This window comes from Helianthus annuus, chromosome 3, assembly GCF_002127325.2.
Source record: "Helianthus annuus cultivar XRQ/B chromosome 3, HanXRQr2.0-SUNRISE, whole genome shotgun sequence".
Lineage (NCBI taxonomy): Eukaryota > Viridiplantae > Streptophyta > Magnoliopsida > Asterales > Asteraceae > Helianthus > Helianthus annuus.
In genome coordinates this window covers 102,627,042-102,647,142 of record NC_035435.2, presented here as the reverse complement: position 1 = coordinate 102,647,142, position 20,101 = coordinate 102,627,042, and the positions used below count along the sequence as shown (strand labels likewise).

General features: G+C 43.7%; 2 protein-coding genes across 2 annotated transcripts; both read right to left on the bottom strand.

Moving 5' to 3' along the window:
• Positions 1 to 2,134: 2,134 nt before the first annotated feature.
• LOC110929146 lies at positions 2,135 to 3,820 on the bottom strand. Its single transcript, XM_022172267.2, has 2 exons — positions 3,118 to 3,820; positions 2,135 to 3,002 (listed from the first exon to the last, which is right to left on the bottom strand). The coding sequence occupies exons 1-2, from the start codon at positions 3,726 to 3,728 to the stop codon at positions 2,300 to 2,302; spliced, it is 1,314 nt and encodes a 437-aa protein (XP_022027959.1). The 5' UTR covers positions 3,729 to 3,820; the 3' UTR covers positions 2,135 to 2,299.
• A 13,217-nt stretch (positions 3,821 to 17,037) lies between these two features.
• Positions 17,038 to 18,437, bottom strand: LOC118490458 (sporozoite surface protein 2-like). The gene is made up of 3 exons (XM_035988111.1): positions 17,951 to 18,437; positions 17,617 to 17,685; positions 17,038 to 17,261 (listed from the first exon to the last, which is right to left on the bottom strand). Exons 1-3 carry the CDS (start codon positions 18,435 to 18,437, stop codon positions 17,038 to 17,040), a joined length of 780 nt encoding a protein of 259 aa, XP_035844004.1.
• Positions 18,438 to 20,101: the final 1,664 nt, after the last annotated feature.

Here is a 20,101-nt window from a genome sequence, read left to right as displayed (position 1 = left end):
GACTCGGTTTCGACTATTACAAAATAAAAGTTTATTTACAATGGTGTATTAAATTATCCACTCTATAAATAACCAACATCTTTAAGCTTTGGGTAGTTGTACCCTTGGCTTTTGGTGGTTTTCAAAAAAAAAATTAAGAATTTTACTTTTCAACCCAATTCTTTCTATTTGTTACAAATTTAACTTGCAAAATTGATTTTGTTCACCTTAAAGCCAAAACTTTTCTTCTTTTACAATTTAACCTCACAATTTTTCTGCTTTTCATCTTTCGCAAATTTTCGATTTACGTTTCGTACTAAATTTTACGAGTTACCACGGAGCAACGTGCCTGCGTGGTTCCATGTTTTTACGTTTTGTTCATACTTTTGCGAGTTAACACGGCACAACATCCATGTGTAGTTCAAAGTTTTTACGTCTATTGTTTTTCATCTTACAGGTTCGTCACAACACGTGGGTCATTGATCAACTTAGTTATTAAATTAAAACACTATAAAGAAGCAACATATTTATGCATATATATGTTGTAATCTTGGCATTGGGGGTTTTCAAAGAAAAAATGGTTATGTATATGGTTGTTGTAACCTTGGCTTTGGGGGTTTTTCAAAAAAAAAATGATTTTTTTACTTTTAACCCAAAACTTTTTATCTTTTGCAATCTATCATCACAACTTTTTTTACTTTCAACTTTGGTCCTTTATAATTTTCATTTTCCGCAAATTTTTAGCTTTATGTTTCGTTCTAAATTTTGTGACTTAACACATCGCAACGTGCGTCTTTGGTTTAACGTTTTTACGTTTCGTTCTAAATTTTACGAGTTAACACGACTCCGCATACGTGTGTGGGTGAACGTTTTTATATCGTCTATTTTTTTCCCCGTTTGATAGGTTCAACATAAAGTACGGGTCCTAAATCGACTTAGTTATAACTAAAGAATCCCCGCCGCAAAGGCGGCGGGTCGTATTTCTAGTTACACTAAATATGTATGATGTATACCATAAAATAAAGTTGTCTTTATCGAAAACGAATATCAATACTGACTCTGATGACACCAATACAGGTACTGATGTTTGGTCGGCACTAGACACTTATTAAAACAAAAGACAAAGAACACCTTACATTAAAACAAAAGACAAAGAATACCATACATTAATTCAAACTACTCCGCGTCTACAAACACTTATTTAAATCTTCTAGAAAGAGTCGGCGGACTCTTCTAGTCTCCTCGGTCACCGAGGGTGGCAGCCCGCACAATGAGCTCTTTTTGTTCGGCGAGGAGGGCCCGAATCTGATCTTCTAGACCGCGAATGCGGTCCCGGGTCAATTGCATCATATTTCCTACAACCTCCGGATCGAGAGCAGGCGGATGCTCCCAGAACAGACCGAACATTTGCTCCTGTTGGAGCTTCTCGTTTTCTGCACGACCTATTTCTTGCTGAATTGTTGCAAGTCTTCCGGTGATATCCATAAGAGTGTTTGTTGTTGGAATAAGTGTTATTAAAAATCTTTCTTTCTGACTTCTATCTCTCTCTTTGAAAATATAGACTAAAAGAAGCTTCTATTTATAGGTCTTGGAGGCGCCTAACTCTTTCCTATTATTAGTAAGATAAGTTTTCTTAGTTATTTTCAATGAGCTCGGATAATTCTTCACAAAGAAAAATGCTTATATCATTCACATATGTGGTATAATCAATTATCTTAATTAATTTTTATGTGCTGATATATAGTTCAAAAGTCCTACTTTTATGTATGTATTGTTTCAGTATGTGGTAATTTAATTTTTTTTAAGTGATAGGATTTGTTTTCATAGGTTGTAAGATAAATATGATTTGTACGATAACCAACCCCATTATTTATGTTATGTTAATTTAAATATGCGGTGAGAAATATAATATAAAGATTGAATTACTTTTATATCAGTTAAAGTAACAAATATTTGTGTTACATAAAAAAAATCCCTACAAAAACATGCATCTTGCATGCTCCATTACTCTTTATCTCAATAAATTATTAACCATGATTAATAACTTCTTTAACCTAATGTAAATCCTTAAAATATGATCATCCACATGATAAATAAATAATATATACTCCAACTCAAAACATAATCAAGAATCTATACTTCAAAAACCAACTAATTCAAATAACCAAACCATCTAAAATTGGCTTTTCAAATAAAAAATAAACTGTACAACCATTCAAAAATCCCCAAACCACACAAAAGTAAACTCGACTGTACCCTCTCTCTCTCTTCTAGAATATTCAAAACCGGCAAAAAAAAATTAAATAAACAAAACAACAAACTATTCGCCGTCGTGCCGCAACTCTGGTCGGAGCTTCCTAGAAAACGGCTGGCAAGCATCAACACACAAATCCATCGCTGCCGCCAATGCTACAAAGGCGGCTGCATCCTCCGTGCAAGTCACGTGCTGTATCCCCACCTCCACCTCTGGTTTACCACCCCGACCGGCACCACCCACCGACGTTGACATCACAAACCCTTGATACATCAAATGGGCCCACGACCCGAATTCAAAATCCGAACTCGACCCGGACCCGGACCCGAAACTCCCATTTGGTGTGGACATTGGTGAAGCACCATTACTCATGTCAATTGTAAACTTCCCGCCGGTTTTGAAACTGAGGGTGGAATTTGCTAAGGTTACCGGGTCGAGCCCGCTAACGGTTGCGTCCGGAAGGAGCTCGAACCGGTAACCGAGGGAGTCTTTGTGTTTGGACTCCCTCCAGGCCTCCAACCGGCCCCAGGGCTTCCATGTGCTGTGACCGGGTCGGAGGATGAGCCACGCACCCGGGTTCGATGAGCTCACGCTGTCGGTCCCGTGTGATGGCACAAATGGCGTCACCATTGACGCCATTGCTACAGGTGACCCAGATAGGTCGTGGATTGTGATTGACCATCCTTTTCGCTCTTTTACTAGTTTTTCTTTATCTTTTTGGATTGATCTCAACCAGCTTTTGGAGTTGTTTGATTCCGAGAGCGAAGAACTGTAAAAATACAATGAAAGTGTTTGGTTAGTGTTGGGTTTTTCATTGAGGCATTTCATCGAACACCTGGCGTTCAAGATATAATAAAACATGAAAAAAAGGAAAATTAACTTACTCAGATCTCAAATTCTGATCTCTATTGCTTCTGAAACTGAACTTGCTAGTGAAAACCGCTTGGCGAACATTCCCATTAACTTGAAACACTTGTGGGCTACACTCGGGTTCACCATCAAATTCAAAAACAAATCTCGGGTCACGCTCGACCCGAATACTCAAATGCAAATTCAACATACTTTTCGAAGACCGGTCACCAATCCCCACCCACCCGTTTCTAACCACCAGACACCCCCGGTTACCACCACCACCCTCAACCGCCTCAGAATCCAAACCCACCGTCACAGCACCCAAAAGCTTACCCGACCCGGACCCGAACCCACAAACCGGTTTACTTTTCCGACCCGAATAAACCTCAATCTTCAACATGTTAGATGTATCAACCACTTTATCAAACTCCGATTTCTTTAAATTAAAGCAAGCTTGAACCTGTTCGTTTATTTGATTCTGATCACCGTGCACAACATAACTGATTTCTGCAAACTGTGTAGGGTAGTTCTTGAGTTTAATCTTACAGTACGCCGCCGAAGACAGCGGAGCAACGTCGCCGGCGCAGGTGAACTTTAAACCTAAACTTCCGACTACTATTCTTACGTACGGACACGGATCCATAGTGTCCTCTTGGTTCACACCTTCGCCGATTGTAATTTTTGAATAATGTGAGAGGAAAAATTGAAACCCAAAAATTGAGAAATTGCTGAAATTAAGTGGGTTTTTAGATATAGATATATTAATATGAGCGAGACAGAGAGATTACAGGCTGGATGTGTTTTCCAGAGTTGTAATTGTGTAAGATAAGGTGGACAGTTGTACGTTGTGCTTGAAAGGTTGTATGTTGGTTTAGGTTGTAGGGTTTTTAGTTCTGTGCGTGCGGGAATGAGCTGGGGGCACGTATGCCAAAAAAGATGCCAGCTTAGCTTTGTAAATTTCTCCTGGTGTTTCATAAATGGTCCCTATACTATGAGTTCTTTTCAGTTAGGTCCTTTTACTTTTACTTCGTTAATCGATTATATGAGCGTTTGAGGTTCATTGTAAAGTAAAGGTAAACTCTATTGTTACGGCAGATTTATCAATATATTATACTCATTATTTACATATATATGTTTGATATTTAATACTTCTCATTATATTGACCAAATCATAGGAGTATCCACATAACTTCACCCTCGTGCACCTTTTAACGGATTACGTATGGCGTTTAAAACCTTGTTCTTAGCTTGTGAGGATGAGATATAACGTAACAATGCCATTGAAACCACCTCGAAGCAAAAATGATATTCTTTTTGCACTTTTGTAAAGGCACCTATCTAACTACTAGGGTTGTGCAAATGATGGTTTTGTTTGTCTTTTAATCTTAACCATAACTGAAACTGTTGAAACAATGGTTAACACAAAGGATAACCAAGAGGGTTGTTTCACGTATGGGGTTCAACCTCTTCTCTTGCTCGTGTCAAAGGCCTAAGATCTGCAAAACAGTAAACACCGTTAGTCTCGTTAAGAGGGGAAAAGGAGGTTTTCCCTCTTAACCAGGCTCCGGCGTGAGAATAAGTACTGCTCTGAATAAAACAGTGTGTGTATAGAGTGAGTAAAGAGAGCCAAGATCCTTAACCTGAATGATGAAGGGTTCTATTTATAGCCGGAGGGTGAAGTAGGAGGAAGCAGCTGTGCCAGCTGTGGGTGTGCGCCAGCTGTCCGACCAAGGGGAATATCCTCTTGGTCTGCTCTGTCAGGGACGGCATAGTGGTACACGTGGCGTCCCTGCATTCGACGGTGCTGGATACCTCGTACTGGTCATGTCAGCCCTGCTCCCTGGATTGTCGCAGGCCCATGTGGCTTCCTGTGTATGGTGCCACGTATTGTCCTTGATGTTGGGCGAGGCATCTTTGATGCTAGCCGGGCCTTATCCGGGTGTCTTCTGGAAGCTTCTAGAAGATCCGGATGATGTGGATGCCTTGTGTGTATGGAGGTGGTGTGGTCCCTGCCATGTAGGCAGGGAGTTGGGACCATACCTCTTCAAGTCCCCCCAGTCCAGTGTGCCTTCTAGCTGAGTTTATCGTCTAGGAGGGATTCTGGACTTATGAGAGTTGCTTTTCGATGCGTTTCGTTAAAAGGGGGTCGAATGGACGTACGCCGCATGGGTTTTGGCCCTTTGAAAAAGGTGAGTCAAATGGCCGCATGCCGCATGGGTTTTGGCCCTTTGAAAAAGGTGAGTCAAATGGCCGCATGCCGCATGGGTTTTGACCCTTTGAAAAAGGTGAGTCAAATGGCCGCATGCCGCATGGGTTTTGGCCCTTTGAAAAGTTGAGCCAAATGGACGCATGCCGCATGGGTTTTGGCTCTTTGAAAAGTTGAGCCAAATGGACGCATGCCGCATGGGTTTTGGCTCTTTGAAAAGTTGAGCCAAATGGACGCATGCCGCATGGGTTTTGGCTCTTTGAAAAGTTGAGCCAAATGGACGCATGCCGCATGGGTTTTGGCTCTTTGAAAAGTCGAGCCAAATGGACGCATGCCGCATGGGTTTTGGCTCTTTGAAAAGTTGAGCCAAAAGGCCGCATGCCGCATGGGTTTTGGCTCTTTGGAGGTTTCTTCTGTTGGAAGTTTGGTGGTTATGGGGGCGTGTTTGGTGTGACCGTCTGACGTCTCTGTCCTGTCGGAGGTGAACAGTTGCTTTTGCAGTTGCTTTCTGTCACATCAGCAGTCGCTGCCGCCCATGTTTCCCGAAAAACGAGCCGACGTCTTCTCTTTCCTCTGACGTGTCGGCCATCTATTGGTTACTTTTCCTGCCTCCTGACGTTCCACTATCTCTCGCATTTAATGCGATGAGTATAAATAGTAGAGCGGTTATTCACTTCTCCCCTATCTTCGAAATTTCTAAGCGATTCTCTCTCTTTCTTTCTCCTTTGTTCTTCATATTTTTTCAAATCCGAAGTATCTTACTCCTGATTTTTCTTAATGGCGGAGAAAAATCCTTCTCAGAAGAAAAGGAAACAACGGAGTAGGGGTCCTCCTGGCCCGGATCAGGCCGTCATTAACTGGAAAGAGGAGGAATTTCATAACCTCGTTAGAGGGCATAACTTTCGACCTGAGTGGGGGGCTCGATATCCTCCGTCTGGATCTACTGCACTGGATGCCCCCCCCCCCGGTTTTATCACTTTATATGCTGCTTTTTTCCGAGAGGGCAATTTTAGGTTGCCCATTACTAAGTTTGTTGCCGGCGTTTTGAGGGGTTATGGTCTTCATATCTCTCAGATAAATGCCATTGGGCTTCCCCGGATTACTCACTTCGAGTTTGTTTGCCGGTCTTATCGGGTTGAACCAACGTTTCAGATGTTCAACACCTTTTATAGTGTGACATATTCTAGTGGTTTTTATTCTTTTCAAGCCAGGACGGGGGTTGTCCCAGTGTGTTCTGCCCCAATAAAGGGTATTCATGACTGGAAACAGAAGTTTTTCTACATTCGTCGTGGAGTGATTCCGTCGGAGATGACGTACAGGCAGGTCGATCAAGGGATTCCAAGGGTGGAACCGTTGGAGAATTTTGCTGCCCAAGAATGGTATGGTAGGATAACGGCCAAGGCAACTGCTATTTCTCAACTGGATGAAATGGCCTTGGTCGGTGCTGGGATGAGCATGTTATGGGTGCCTAAGCATCCTTTGGGTCAGCCTGTATACAGCCATAAGGGCAAATGTATGATTCCTTCTTATTTTGTCGGTTGTTTACTTCCCTTTAGGCTTGTTTTGTGTTTTGATCTTTGTTGTTTTTCTGCAGTTGGTTATAGCTTGTTGAATGCTTTGGACCCCAAGGCTGCTGGTGCCATGGTTGAAGCCATCCAGGCTGATGGTAACCCGACGTGGCTGGATCAAATACAAGATCGCTTCTTGCACCCTACCGAGCAAAGTTTGAACCGATATGCTGCTGAGGTTCTTGGTGAGGATGTTTTGGGTGACTTTGTTAACTCTGATCAAGAGGATGTCATCGTTGTTTCCAGTGGGAGTTCTGGTCGGAGTGGTGGGGATCTAACGTCTCGTTCCGCGCGTGCAGGTACCGTGCCTGGTGGCGATGCTGAACCGGTACATGAGGTTGTTGGAGACGATGATGATGCGGAAGCGTCTATTGATCCGTCTGCTCAGTTGGAGACGAGGAAGAAAGCTCGGATTGATAGGTCTGGAAGGAAAGGAGAGGGAGTTGAGGGTGGAGCTGCCGGATCTTCTCGTAAGCGACCCTCCATTCTTTCTTATCTAGATTATGTAGTAGTGTCTGATACATTGTCTGGCCTAGGCCCTGGGGAGGTGCGTCAAGGGTCAGATCCTGATGATAAAGCCACTTTAACTGAGCATATGAAGAAGAAGGCTCTTGATGATCATAAGCGTCATCTTGATGAACAAGCTGCTGCCCTTCTTGCGGCCAAGAGGGCCAAGCTTCAAAAGGATGCCCCCCCAGCCCCTTCTGAATCTGAGGTTGATTTGGGTGTATTTAGTGGGGGTCGAGGGAATTTGTTGGAGAAGATATTTGAGGCCTCTGCTTCCCGCCCTGGTAACTTAGTTTCCGTGTATGTTTCTGTCATCTTTCCTTTGGTCTTTTTTGCTAATTGTAGTTTTATGGCAGAATCTAAGACTAGCAAGAAGCCGCGGCCAGTGGATATTTCTCAGATTACTCCACCTACCTCTCCTCCTTCGAGGACTGTTGGCTTGACCCCTCCTCGAGATGATGTTGATGTAACTGTGAAGGGCGGGGAAGGGTTTGAAGGTATATTTGAGGGAGGTGACGCTGCTGGTGGGGTTGATAAGGGTAAAGGTGTTGAAGTGGAGATGGAGTCTAGTGAGACTACTCCGCAACAAACCATTTACACAAAACGCCCTCCCGTTGAAGGTGGAGCCACTTCTGGCTTTGTGCGAAGTCCGCACTTTGAACAAAATCCTGATGATTCCTGGGGTAACCCAGCTTGTGATGATATGCCGCACGTCCCCCGTTGGGGCCTTACTCAGGGCTCTCGGATGACTGACTTGCAGAACTGTCATGAGTTTTTCTCTTTGTCTCTTCCGCCTGCAGAGAGAATGTTTCAGAAAAACCGCAGCCGCTTTGCTCTTTTAGACGATCATGTTAGGGCTGGGGTTAACTTTTTTGCCACTTCTCAGGAGATTCTTCGCGAATGGCGATCTATGGGAGAAGAAACTCTGGAGTTTGAGGAGGCTAAGAAGGCGTTTTCTGAAGAGAGGGAGAAATTTAACACAGAGCAAAAAGGTTTGCAATGGCGGGTTGCTGATGCTGAGCGGAAGCTTGAAGAGCAGAAACAGTTAAACGAGCAAAAACAAAAGGATTGGGAGTCGGCATGTGCTCGTACGAACGCGGAGATGCAGTCGCAGCGTGATGCTATTGTGCGGCTGTCCGGTGAGAAGACGGCTCCTGCGGAAGAGGCTCATCAAGCGCGTCTTGCTGCGGAGAAGAAGGAGAAGGAGTATATTGCGCGGATAGATAAGCTGGAGCTTCTTGTGCAAGAGAAGGCTTCGGAATGTGAGGCTGCTCAGCGTCTCCTTGATGAGAAGACGGCTGAGTGCCGTGCGTCTGAGCTCCTTGCTGAGGAAGCTTCAGCTGATAGTAGGTGGCTGCTATCCCGCGGTGTTCCATTGGTAATGTTCTTTGCCTGTTCTATTTCTGTCTTCCTTTATTTCTACTTTTGTGTAGTTATTTCTGCTATCTTATTCGACCTTGTTTTTCATGCAGCTTGCTGATCGTATCTTGAATTCTCCTGAGCTTGCCCGCTACATGTTTGAGTTGGGTGGGGCAGGCTATAATAGTGGACGCAAGTTCGGGTATGCGGAGGGTAAGTTTGCTGCTTCTAATAACGACAGCGATCATAAATTTGAGCTTTTCAAGGTTGACTGCGATAGTGCGTATGCGGAGAAACGGCGAGAGTTTGCAATGCTTGATTTTGCCGTAGTTAAGGCTGCTGGTAAGTTGGCCCTCAAAGCTGATGGGGTTGCTTTGTTAAAGAAGGCATTGGGAGAAGATGATGCTAGCGGTGCAGGTGGTGCTGGTTCCAGCCGCACTTAATTTGGGATTTCCGGCCTGTGTGCCGCGTACAGCCTTGTATGGGCTTGTAATGATGTTTCAAGACAATTTCTTACTTTGCACTTGTAGTGTTGTGTACTTTGACGAATGTTTGTTACTTTGATTATGTTTATGCAAATTTTGAAATCGTCATAATATGTGCATGTTTTAATTACTTTGATTAGGTGTCACGAATGAATGATGGCGCTGACAGGTGATGTTGTGTTACTACAACGTTTTTTATTCTGTCGTTTAAGTATGCGCGCTTGCATGTGACGTACGAAGTGATCGAGTTGCAGGTTATTTTGTGAGCTCAGCTGGGATCACAGCCTTGGGAGCATTACAATGTTTAGTTGCCTTGCTATCGATATTTTCGTGTTTATGTGGGCACGAAGTTATGTTTTTTGGCGTTTTGTAGGCTTTGGTTGTGTTTTCGACCCGGCTGTGCACTTAGCTGTGACGAGCCTTGGAGGTCTACAACGTTTCCTATGGTCGAGCCATTGATGTTTTCGTGTACGCCCAAAGTGATAAATGCAGTTGTGACAAAAAATTTGCATGAAGTAAATATAGCCAAACACTTCTTGTATTAGGTAAATGTGTCGGCGATTCGCCCTGTACGATTACATGTTTATATGTAGCATTTTCGTAACTGTTGGGCATTCCAGGTTCGTGGAACCTCTTTGCCGTTCATGGTGCGTAGCTTGTATGCTCCCTTGCCGAGAACTTCATCGATGATGTATGGGCCTTCCCATTTGGGAGCCAGTTTTCCCGGTTTTTCTGCGTTGGACGCTTCATTGTCCCTTAAGACATAATCTCCTGGGTTGAAGGTGCAGATGCGGACTCGGGAGTTGTAATATTTTTCAAGCTTTGTCTTGTATTTGGCTTCGTTGATTGCCGCCATCTCTCTCCGTTCTTCTAGGAGGTCCAGGTCGATCCTCCTTTCTTCTTCATTATTGATCAGATTCATGGAGAGCATTCTCGGAGATGGAAGCCCGATTTCTGCTGGGATCACAGCCTCGGACCCATAGACCAAGCTGAACGGTGTTTCTCCATTGCTTGTCTTGGGCATTGTTCTATGGGCCCATAATATGCTTGGTAGCTCGTCGACCCATCCTCGTCTTTTTTCACCGAGTCTTGCTTTGATGCCATCAACGATGCTTTTATTGACTGCTTCAACTTGACCATTCCCTTGCGGATGTGCGACCGACGAGAAGGTGTGTTCAATGTTTAGTTCCTTGAACCATCGTTCGAGATCATCTGCTGCAAAATTTGTACCATTGTCGGTGATGATGCGGAGTGGAAGGCCGAAACGGCATATGATTTGTTCCCAGATAAATCGTTTAACGACTGCCGATGTGGTTGACGCAAGTGCTTTTGCTTCTACCCACTTGGTAAAGTAATCGACCGCGACGATGATGAACTTGACTGCCCCCGGTGCTTCTGGGAAGGGGCCCACCATGTCTATGCCCCATTGTTGAAAGGGCCATGCGGTTGTTACTGGCACCAACTCGTTTTTCGGACGCATGGTTTTTGGTGCATGCCGTTGGCAGCCGCTGCATTTCCTTAGTTCTTTCACGGCATCGAGGTGCATTCCGGGCCAGTAGTAACCGGCGTTCATTACTTTAGCCACTACCATGCGCGGCCCTGCGTGGATGCCGCAGATGCCCTCATGTACTTCCCGGATCAGATAATTTGCGTCGTTAGCGTCAACACATCTCAGCAGGGGGCCGAGATATGACTTTCGGTACAATATCCCGTCCGCCATTTGATAATGTTCTGATTTATACTGGATTTTCCGCGCCTCAGCTTTATTTTCTGGGAGTATCCCGGACTGTAAGTACATGATGATGGGTGTCATCCATGACGTGGTTCCTGTTTGGATGACGCTGACTTCTCGGAGTGGAACAGACGGGTTGCTTAAAACTTCTATGCGTACGTCTTTGGCTAGGTGCTGAAAACTTGTTGACGCAAGCTTGCTTAAGGCGTCTGCCGGCTTGTTTTCGCTGCGGTTTATGTGGTGCACCTTGTAAGAATAGAAAGTTTGCAGCAACGTCTTTGCTTGGTTGAGGTAGAGTGCCATTATGTCGCCCTTGGCTTCGTATTGACCGTTGATTTGGCCTGCCACTAGCATGGAGTCCACATGTGCCTCAATATGTCGGACTCCCATTTTGATTGCTAAGCGCAAGCCGGCCAGGAAAGCTTCATATTCTGCTTCGTTATTTGTGCTCTTGAAGTCTAGACGTATGGCGTAGGTGAACTCGTTTTTGTCAGGGCTCACTAACCGTAGCCCCGCGCCTGCCCCATCTTCGTTGGACGCGCCGTCAGTATACAACATCCATGGTTCTTCGGTTTGTTTTTTCTCCGCTTTCTCCATCGCCTTACATTCTCTGTCTTTGTCATCGGGGACTTCCGTCATGAAGTCTGCCAAAACTTGGCCTTTTATCGACGGTCGTGGTCTGAAGACTACGTTGTGTCCCCCTAGCTCTATCGCCCATTTGGCCAACCTTCCTGATATTTCCGGCCTTGCTAGGATATTCCCAATATTGTAATTTGTTAACACGTGGATGACGTGATTGGCGAAGTATCGGCGTAGCCTTCTTGACGCGTGAATCGGTGCAAGGACAAGCTTTTCCATGATTGCGTACCTTGTTTCTGGGTCGGTTAGGGTTCTGGACACATAATACACAGGTGTTTGGACACCTTGTCGATCAACCAGCAATACGGCACCTACGGCCCTGTCTGAAGCTGAGAGGTACAAAACCAAAGGTTCTCCTTTGTTTGGTGCGGTTAGAGTTGGCAGCTTGATGAGACAGTCTTTCATCTCGCGGAACGCATCTTCTGCTTCCGGAGTCCATTGGAATTGGGTTTTCTTCATGCAGTTTCGCAAGGTCTTGATGAATGGGAAGGATTTTGCCGCGTGGTTTGCTAGGAATCGATTGAGGGCTGCCAATCGTCCTGCGAGCTTTTGCATATCTTTGATGCTTGCTGGTGAAGGCATCCTCTCTATGGCCTGGACCTTTTCTGGGTTCACCTTAAAACCATCTTTGGTGACTATGAAGCCCAGAAACTTTCCTTCCTCCATTCCAAATGAGCATTTTGCTGGATTCAGTTTGATGCTCACGCTGCGCAGCGTGTTGAAGGTTTTCTGAATGTTTACCAGCATCGCGCTCTCCTCCCTGCTCATGATTACCAGATCGTCCATGTATACCTCGATGTATTTACCGATGGCGTCGCTAAATGTTTCGTTCATCAACCGTTGATACGTAGCACCTGCATTCTTTAAGCCGAACGGCATCTTGGTGTAGCAGTATAGCCCCGTTGGCGTGCGGAATGCGGTTTTATCCTCGTCTTGAACAGCCATCTGGACCTGGTGGTATCCCTTGTAGCAATCCAGAAAACATTTCCACCGAAATGTTGCCAAAGAATCTATTTTCTCGTCTATGTCTGGCAACGCGTAGCAGTCACGGGGGCATGCTTTGTTCAGATCCTTGTAGTCGACGCACATTCGCCAGCTACCATTCGGTTTCTTTACCATAACTGGGCTTGCCACCCACGTTTGGTACCGGACTTCCCTGATGATTCCTGCGTTTAGCAGTTCTAACACTTGTTCTTTCATTGCATCATGTTTGATGTCCCCCAGGTGTCGTTTGGCATGCACTACTGGCTTCGCATCTTCTGAGACGTTTAGCCGGTGTTCCGCTATATGCCGTGGAACACCAACCATATCGGCCGGTGTCCAGGCGAACACGTCCATGTTGTCATGCAGTAATTTCTTTAGCGCCGCACGCGTTAGGTCAGACATTGCGGGTCCCAGAGTGACCGTTTGCTCTGGGTATGCGCTATTCAATACCCATTTTTCTGCCTCTCTGCGCGGTGCGGGCTTGCTTGCTTTTGCCGGCCTGATTTCGTCTGTTGCTAGCACTTCCTTGCTTGCGTATATCAACGCAACGCCTGTTTCGGTTGGAAAGCCTATGGCAGAATGTGGTGCGGAACAGATCATGCTGAAATCTCCTTGGGATTCTCGTCCTAAGAGGATGTCATGTCTTGAATGTGCCGGTAGCACCATAAATGTGACTTCTTCAGTTCTTGAATTTCTCCCATCAGAAAGTAATACTGGGAAAGATATTTGTCCTAGGGGAAAGACGGCCTCATTGCAGAATCCAGTTAATGGGTAGTCAACTGGTTCCAGGCGCGCCTTATCCTCTTGGTCGAATTGATTGAAGCACTGTTCATATATGATGTCTGCGGTGCTTCCGGGATCAATAAAGATGTAATCTGTTTGGTAGTGGCCGATCACCCCTGGAATGACTATTGGCCGCTTTTCTCTTGGACCTCCCCTGACAACTGGGAACACTACTTGCTTCTCGCGCCATGAATCATCCTGCGCGCGTTTGTTGTAGTTTTTTCTTGGTCGCCGTGGTCCTCCTTGCACCATATGAGTTTCTAGCTTTCTGAGCTTCTTGTTGTCTGGACCTTCATCTCTTCGTTGTATCTGGCGGTAATCGCGCTTTCCTCCTTTGACTAAGTGACCGAGCTTTCCGTCTCTTAGAGCTCTTTCGATTTCTTGTTTTAAGCTGAAGCAATCATCGGTCAAGTGGCCCGTGTCTTTGTGGAATTCACAGAAGAGATTTGGGTCCTGACCCCTTTTGTTGCGCATCTGCAAAGGTGGTTTGAATTGATGGTTCTCTGTGGCTAAGACTTCAGAAGGTGTTTTAGTTAGTGGAGTCCACTGCTTTTCTCTATTTTCGCGCTTTACTTCTTTTCGATGGGCTATCTGATTGATCGTATGGCGTGCGTCGTCCCGTGGGGGGCTTCTTTCTCTGTTCCCAGAAGCCCTCCAGGGTTGATTTCTACCCCTTCTGTTGTTTCGATCGTGATGGTTGTGTGCGCGCTGACGGTGATCGTCACCGGTCAGTTGCCTGTCTGTCTGCGCAATGGTCTTGGCTGCTTCAATGAAGGTTTCCCAGTCTTTGGGTCCTCCGTCGCGCCCTTTGATTCTTTTAATCAGATCGTCGCATTTGACTGCTCGCATGAAGTGTGCGCGCATCATCTTTTCCGGTATGTCTCCGATTTCCAAACATTCTTTGTTGTACCTCGTAATAAAATCCTCTACGCTTTCGTAGTCTTTTCTGTATATGTTCAAACAATCACCTGGGTCTCTGGCGTGTCTTCGCTGTTGAGAAAAGTGTGCTAAGAATTTTTCTCGGAAGTCGACCCATGATTTGATTTTTCCAGCTGGTAAATTGTCGAACCAGATGCGTGCCGCACCAACGAAAGTTTGAGCGAACAAGTGACACCATGTTGGTAGGTTCCAACCACCTGTTGCTCCTGCGCCTTTGAACACCTGGAGGTGATCATCTGGGTCCGTCAACCCATTGTATTTACCTACGTTGTGTGGTAACTTTGTTTTGTCGATGGCTGCGCACGCGATTTCTGGAATAAATTTTGAATTTTCAGCCATGTCCTCAGGACGATAGCTCAAAGTGAAGTCATGCTCTGCTTTGGGGTTGTACCCCGCGCGCTTGGTTGGTTTGTAAGCCTCGTGTTCTGGAGGAAGTCTGCTAAACACTGTGGATTCTGCCTTGTACGTTGGGTCGTCTTCCTCCTCTTCCCATTCTGTATTCATGTTGCGTGCGCCCAAACGGGTTTGGATCGGCCTTCGTTGTTGTTTGGAAGTTTGGACGAAGTTGCTCTCTGTTTCAGCATAGGTATCGCGCGTGTCTTGTATGCTGGGTCTTCTGACCTGTTGCACTGGTTCTCTTTCTGGTCGTAAGTTCCACGCGTTTGTCTGCTGAGCCGTGTGTGTACTCAGAGACCTTGGTTGTGGAGTTACGAATGCTGATTGGTTAGCCTGTGCTTGGAGCAAGGCTTGTTGTGCGCTGAGCTGCGTATAAACGAGGTTTATAGACGCCATCTGTTCGGCATACCAGGAAGCCAGAGTTTTTCCTTCGGGTAGCCCTAAAAGTGCAGAATAGTTGAGTTGTGCTTGTTCCGATGGCGCCGAAGGGCCTGGCCCATGGCTTACAGTCTGCATCGGCGGTGGGGTTTGATGTAACATCCCCGTTGGAGGCTGGAGAGCAGCCTCGTTTGTGGTTTGAGTAATGATTCTTGTTGGTGTTTGGAAAATGGGTCCAGTTGTGGTCTGGCTAGCAGCCCTGGACGCACTTCCAAAAATGGATGGAAAATCGTTGTTCAGCTGACCTTCTTGGATGGTCTCGTTCCTTTGACTGCGTTGGACGTGTGCCGTGTCCGAAACGAGTTCAAAAGAAGAGATTTCTCCGTCAGCTGGGTGTGAATGATTCTGGTCTGCCATTTTCACGAGTGTTTTCTAAAAGAGAAAAAGAGGTGAGAGTGGTCTTGCAAAAAAGCGGATGGCGCCAATGTTGAAACAATGGTTAACACAAAGGATAACCAAGAGGGTTGTTTCACGTATGGGGTTCAACCTCTTCTCTTGCTCGTGTCAAAGGCCTAAGATCTGCAAAACAGTAAACACCGTTAGTCTCGTTAAGAGGGGAAAAGGAGGTTTTCCCTCTTAACCAGGCTCCGGCGTGAGAATAAGTACTGCTCTGAATAAAACAGTGTGTGTATAGAGTGAGTAAAGAGAGCCAAGATCCTTAACCTGAATGATGAAGGGTTCTATTTATAGCCGGAGGGTGAAGTAGGAGGAAGCAGCTGTGCCAGCTGTGGGTGTGCGCCAGCTGTCCGACCAAGGGGAATATCCTCTTGGTCTGCTCTGTCAGGGACGGCATAGTGGTACACGTGGCGTCCCTGCATTCGACGGTGCTGGATACCTCGTACTGGTCATGTCAGCCCTGCTCCCTGGATTGTCGCAGGCCCATGTGGCTTCCTGTGTATGGTGCCACGTATTGTCCTTGATGTTGGGCGAGGCATCTTTGATGCTAGCCGGGCCTTATCCGGGTGTCTTCTGGAAGCTTCTAGAAGATCCGGATGATGTGGATGCCTTGTGTGTATGGAGGTGGTGTGGTCCCTGCCATGTAGGCAGGGAGTTGGGACCATACCTCTTCAGAAACCGAATTTCGGTTATTGATCATCGATTTTGATTTATTTGTTCGATCCAATTTTTTTTTCAATTGTGTTCCAAGTTTGAACATGTTTGGGAAAACATAGTCTTAAGCTTACCCTTGCAAACAGATAACATAATTAATTAAACCTCCACATAAACTCATAATATAGATTATGAGTCATTAAATTAAGAGTGCAAGAGGAGTTATTCTATTCGTCTTCCATTTAACAGAAGACAACAAAAAAAAGTTTCATCTTGAGACACAATTTTTTTTGTTCATTAAGTTATTTAAAAATTCAAAATAGTTTACTTTTTCTAACACTACCATATAATGATATAAATTATATTAAAAAAAGAGTCGTGTTCAAAGTAAAGTATTTCTTATATTGTAAACAACTTTCGTACATGCTTTGAGTGGTAACTTCGGCTATTAGGCTAGAGTGTATGGTGACATCATATCCTTGGAGGACCATCCGCCACGTCATAGTCCTCTCAAGGATGGTCCATCCCCCAAAAGTAGAGGGTATGAGAGGATGGTCCTAGTCATAGTCCTCCCCACCATTTTTATATATATATTTTTTTAATCTTCTACTTTTTTTAACATTTAAAAAATAAACTAACAAAATATTTTCATTAATATTAAAACCACATTACATAAATTTAAAACAAAACATAAACTTAAAAAAAACATAGACTTAAATAATATTATGCTTCTTCATGATGTCGGTTTGAAGTTTTTTCAACATCGAACGTTTCGGCTCGGGATATTGATCGACATCCATTGTTATCATTTCCCATTCCTTGAGCCGAATTTTTTCATCCGAAATTCTGATTTTCTCATTCGACAATCAGACCTTCTCGCGTAACTTTTCTTCCGCTACACGAGCTTTTTCTTCGACGACCCGCTCCTTCGCCTTCATCTTTTGGGCCGAGACTTCGTTGTACATTTTTAAGTTTTCCATAAACTCTTCCATCTTCGGGTCCACCTTTTCCTTTTCTTTCCCCTTGGCCCGCTCCTTCTTTGATTTGTCTCGGCCCGGTGGACGCTCCGCTTCATGTACGGCGTACTCCTCTTCGTCAAAGTCGGCGTCATCATTTAAGTTTATGTGACACCTCGCGTCCGATCCACCGGACTAAAACTACCCGTTTCCGATGTTTTTTGGCGTTTCGCCATCTCCACCTCGTTGGGAATCGGCGACCATTTCGATACCGTTTTCATAATTTCCCACACGCGAACATGAGCAAAGTTGGTATTACCATTGTTCGCCTTATACTTCTCCAAAGCTTGTTTGAAAACATCGTCGTCGCTCATGCTGCTACGACGCCCACTTGTATATATATTTTATTATATTCCTCGCAAAACCTATTGAAGGACGCGTTCAATTTCCGCCACTTTGACAACATCGAGTCGAGATCACGATACGGGCCTTGGTCCATAAGGTCGAGGAACTTCGCCAAAACCTTGGACCAAAACCCGTCACCCGTTTGGTTATTACCTATAATAAAACAAACAAAATATATAAAGTTAGACAAACTAAACAAACAATTAAAATATGTAAACTGTTAAAAAAATAAAAAAAAAAACTTCAAACAAACTAAACAAACTGTTGAGCAAAAAATTTAAATAAAAAAAATAAACAAACTTTAAAAAGTTAGAAACTGTTAACAAAAAATTTAGAAAAACAAACTTTAAAAAATTGTATAAACTTTAAAAAAATATTTAAACTTAAAAAAAAAGATAAAACTTAAAAAAATACGAACCTTTTGTCTTGTTGTTAGACGTGCCTATGTAAGCCTTGGCTAAGGCTTCTTCTTCGATTAGCGTCCACTTAGTCGACTTCGGTTTGGACGATTGCTCACCCACCACTTGCTTGCCTTTGTTTCGTTTTCCTTTTCCTTTAGGCGGTTGGGTTTCGGGAACAACCTCCACATCGTCGTCGGGTTCGGATTGTTGAAAGGGTTGCGTCGGGATCGGTTGGGGTTGAACGGGTGGTGTCGGGTTCGGTGGAAAATTATAAGCACCCCGCAACATCATTTGTTGAAGGGCTTGATTTTGAGAGAATTGAGCGAATTGGTTTGGCGAGTGTTGGAATGATGCAAACGGATTTGATGAATATTGCGAGAATTGGTTCGGTTCTAGCGTCGGATAATATCCCGGAACCGAGAAAACATTAGGTTGGGTCGGCTTGTTGGGATTGTTCGGGTTGTTCGGATTGTTCGGGTTGTTCGGGTTGTTGAAGGGTTCCATGATAGAGTATAAGGTTTATAAAAGTGGGAAGAAGATTTATAAAAAATAAGTGAGAGGGATGAAATTTTGGGGTTAAATTTGTGAATGGAGGTGAAAATGGAATGGAAATATATATATTTGAAATTCTTGACCGTTTGTTTTTTATGGGAAAATGGAATTTTAATTTTTTTTAAATGGTAACTTTTCGAGATTGGGGCCCACATTTGGTTCCGTCGCCAACGTCCAAGAACCGACGGAGAGGACGGGGACCGGGGGGGGGGGGCGGCGGGTTGGTGTAGCTGGCGTCGTCGGGTCAAGACGGGAGGGGGAACGAGTCCATACCGTGTAGCCTTATAATATGCACCTCAACTACCCAATGAGATGAAGACAATATATTAATTTTTTATTTTACGTTTTCTTTTGTCACCCTTTTTTAACTGAAAATGGAGTTGTATTCAAAACAAAATACTTTTTAGTATCGTAAATGACTTTCGCACCCGTAACTTTGGCATAATACAATTACACACATTGCCTACCCAACGACGTTGAAGACTAGATGATTTTTTTACGTATTTTATGTTTAGGGTTTATACGAAGTTGTATTCAAAAGAAATATTACTTTTGTATGTAAATGGTTTTCGCACGTGCTCAGATTGGTAACTTCAACGGGATTCAATTATAGAGTTCCATTACACAATGACGATGAAGACTATATAGATAAGGTTAGGGTAAAATAAAAACTTATATGAGTTGTGAGAGATTAGAGAACTCGGCCTTTCAAAAAGATTTTTCCAATTTTTTTTACCAAAAATCCTAAAAGAAAATCAACTTTTCCGAAAAAAAAAACTAGTTTTTTTTCACTTACGGCAACCGTAAATGCTGTAAAAAGTGATGTCATGCTTATATTATCAGTTTTTTACAGCTGCTGTAAAGGGCCGAAAAGCAAAACTTCAAAATTTATTTTTTTACGCCATTCTTTTCTAACATTTTAATACAGAGGTGTGAAAAAAATGGGGACAAAACTCATATGGGAAGACCGAGTTCTCTAAGTTCTCATAACTCGAAGGGGTTTTCCCTTGATCTTGATCCCATATATATATATATATTATCTCGAGAACACTAAATATTACGAGAACCGTGTGAACGATTGAAAGACCAATCAAGACCAATTTTTTTAAATACAACCCTCATTGTAATTAAAATGCAACATCAAAAAAAGAATTTACAACATTAAGTAATTAATTTCTGCTCTTAAAATCACTCTTATTAGAATTTTTACACATGTGTAAATATAACAAATTTACACATGTATAAATGGCAAACTTACACATGTGTAAATTTTCTCTATTTGCGAATTCACGTAAATTAAACATGTAAATTAAATTTTTAACATTGTAGTCGAATAATAATGATAAAGGTAAAAAAATTGAATTTGAATTGTTTTTAACCAAATTCTCGTGGTTTTTTCATTCGTTCTCACGGTTCCTATAATATTTAGCGTTCTCATTTAAACCTTCCCCTATAACTTGTAAAGTAATTTTGATAATTACTATACAAGATCAAAATTTCTCTACAAGACACACTTGTAGAGTAATTTTGACAATTACGCTACAAGATCAAAATTACTCTACAAGAACATTTTACAAAATTACTCTACAACATCAGAATTACCCTACAAGATCATT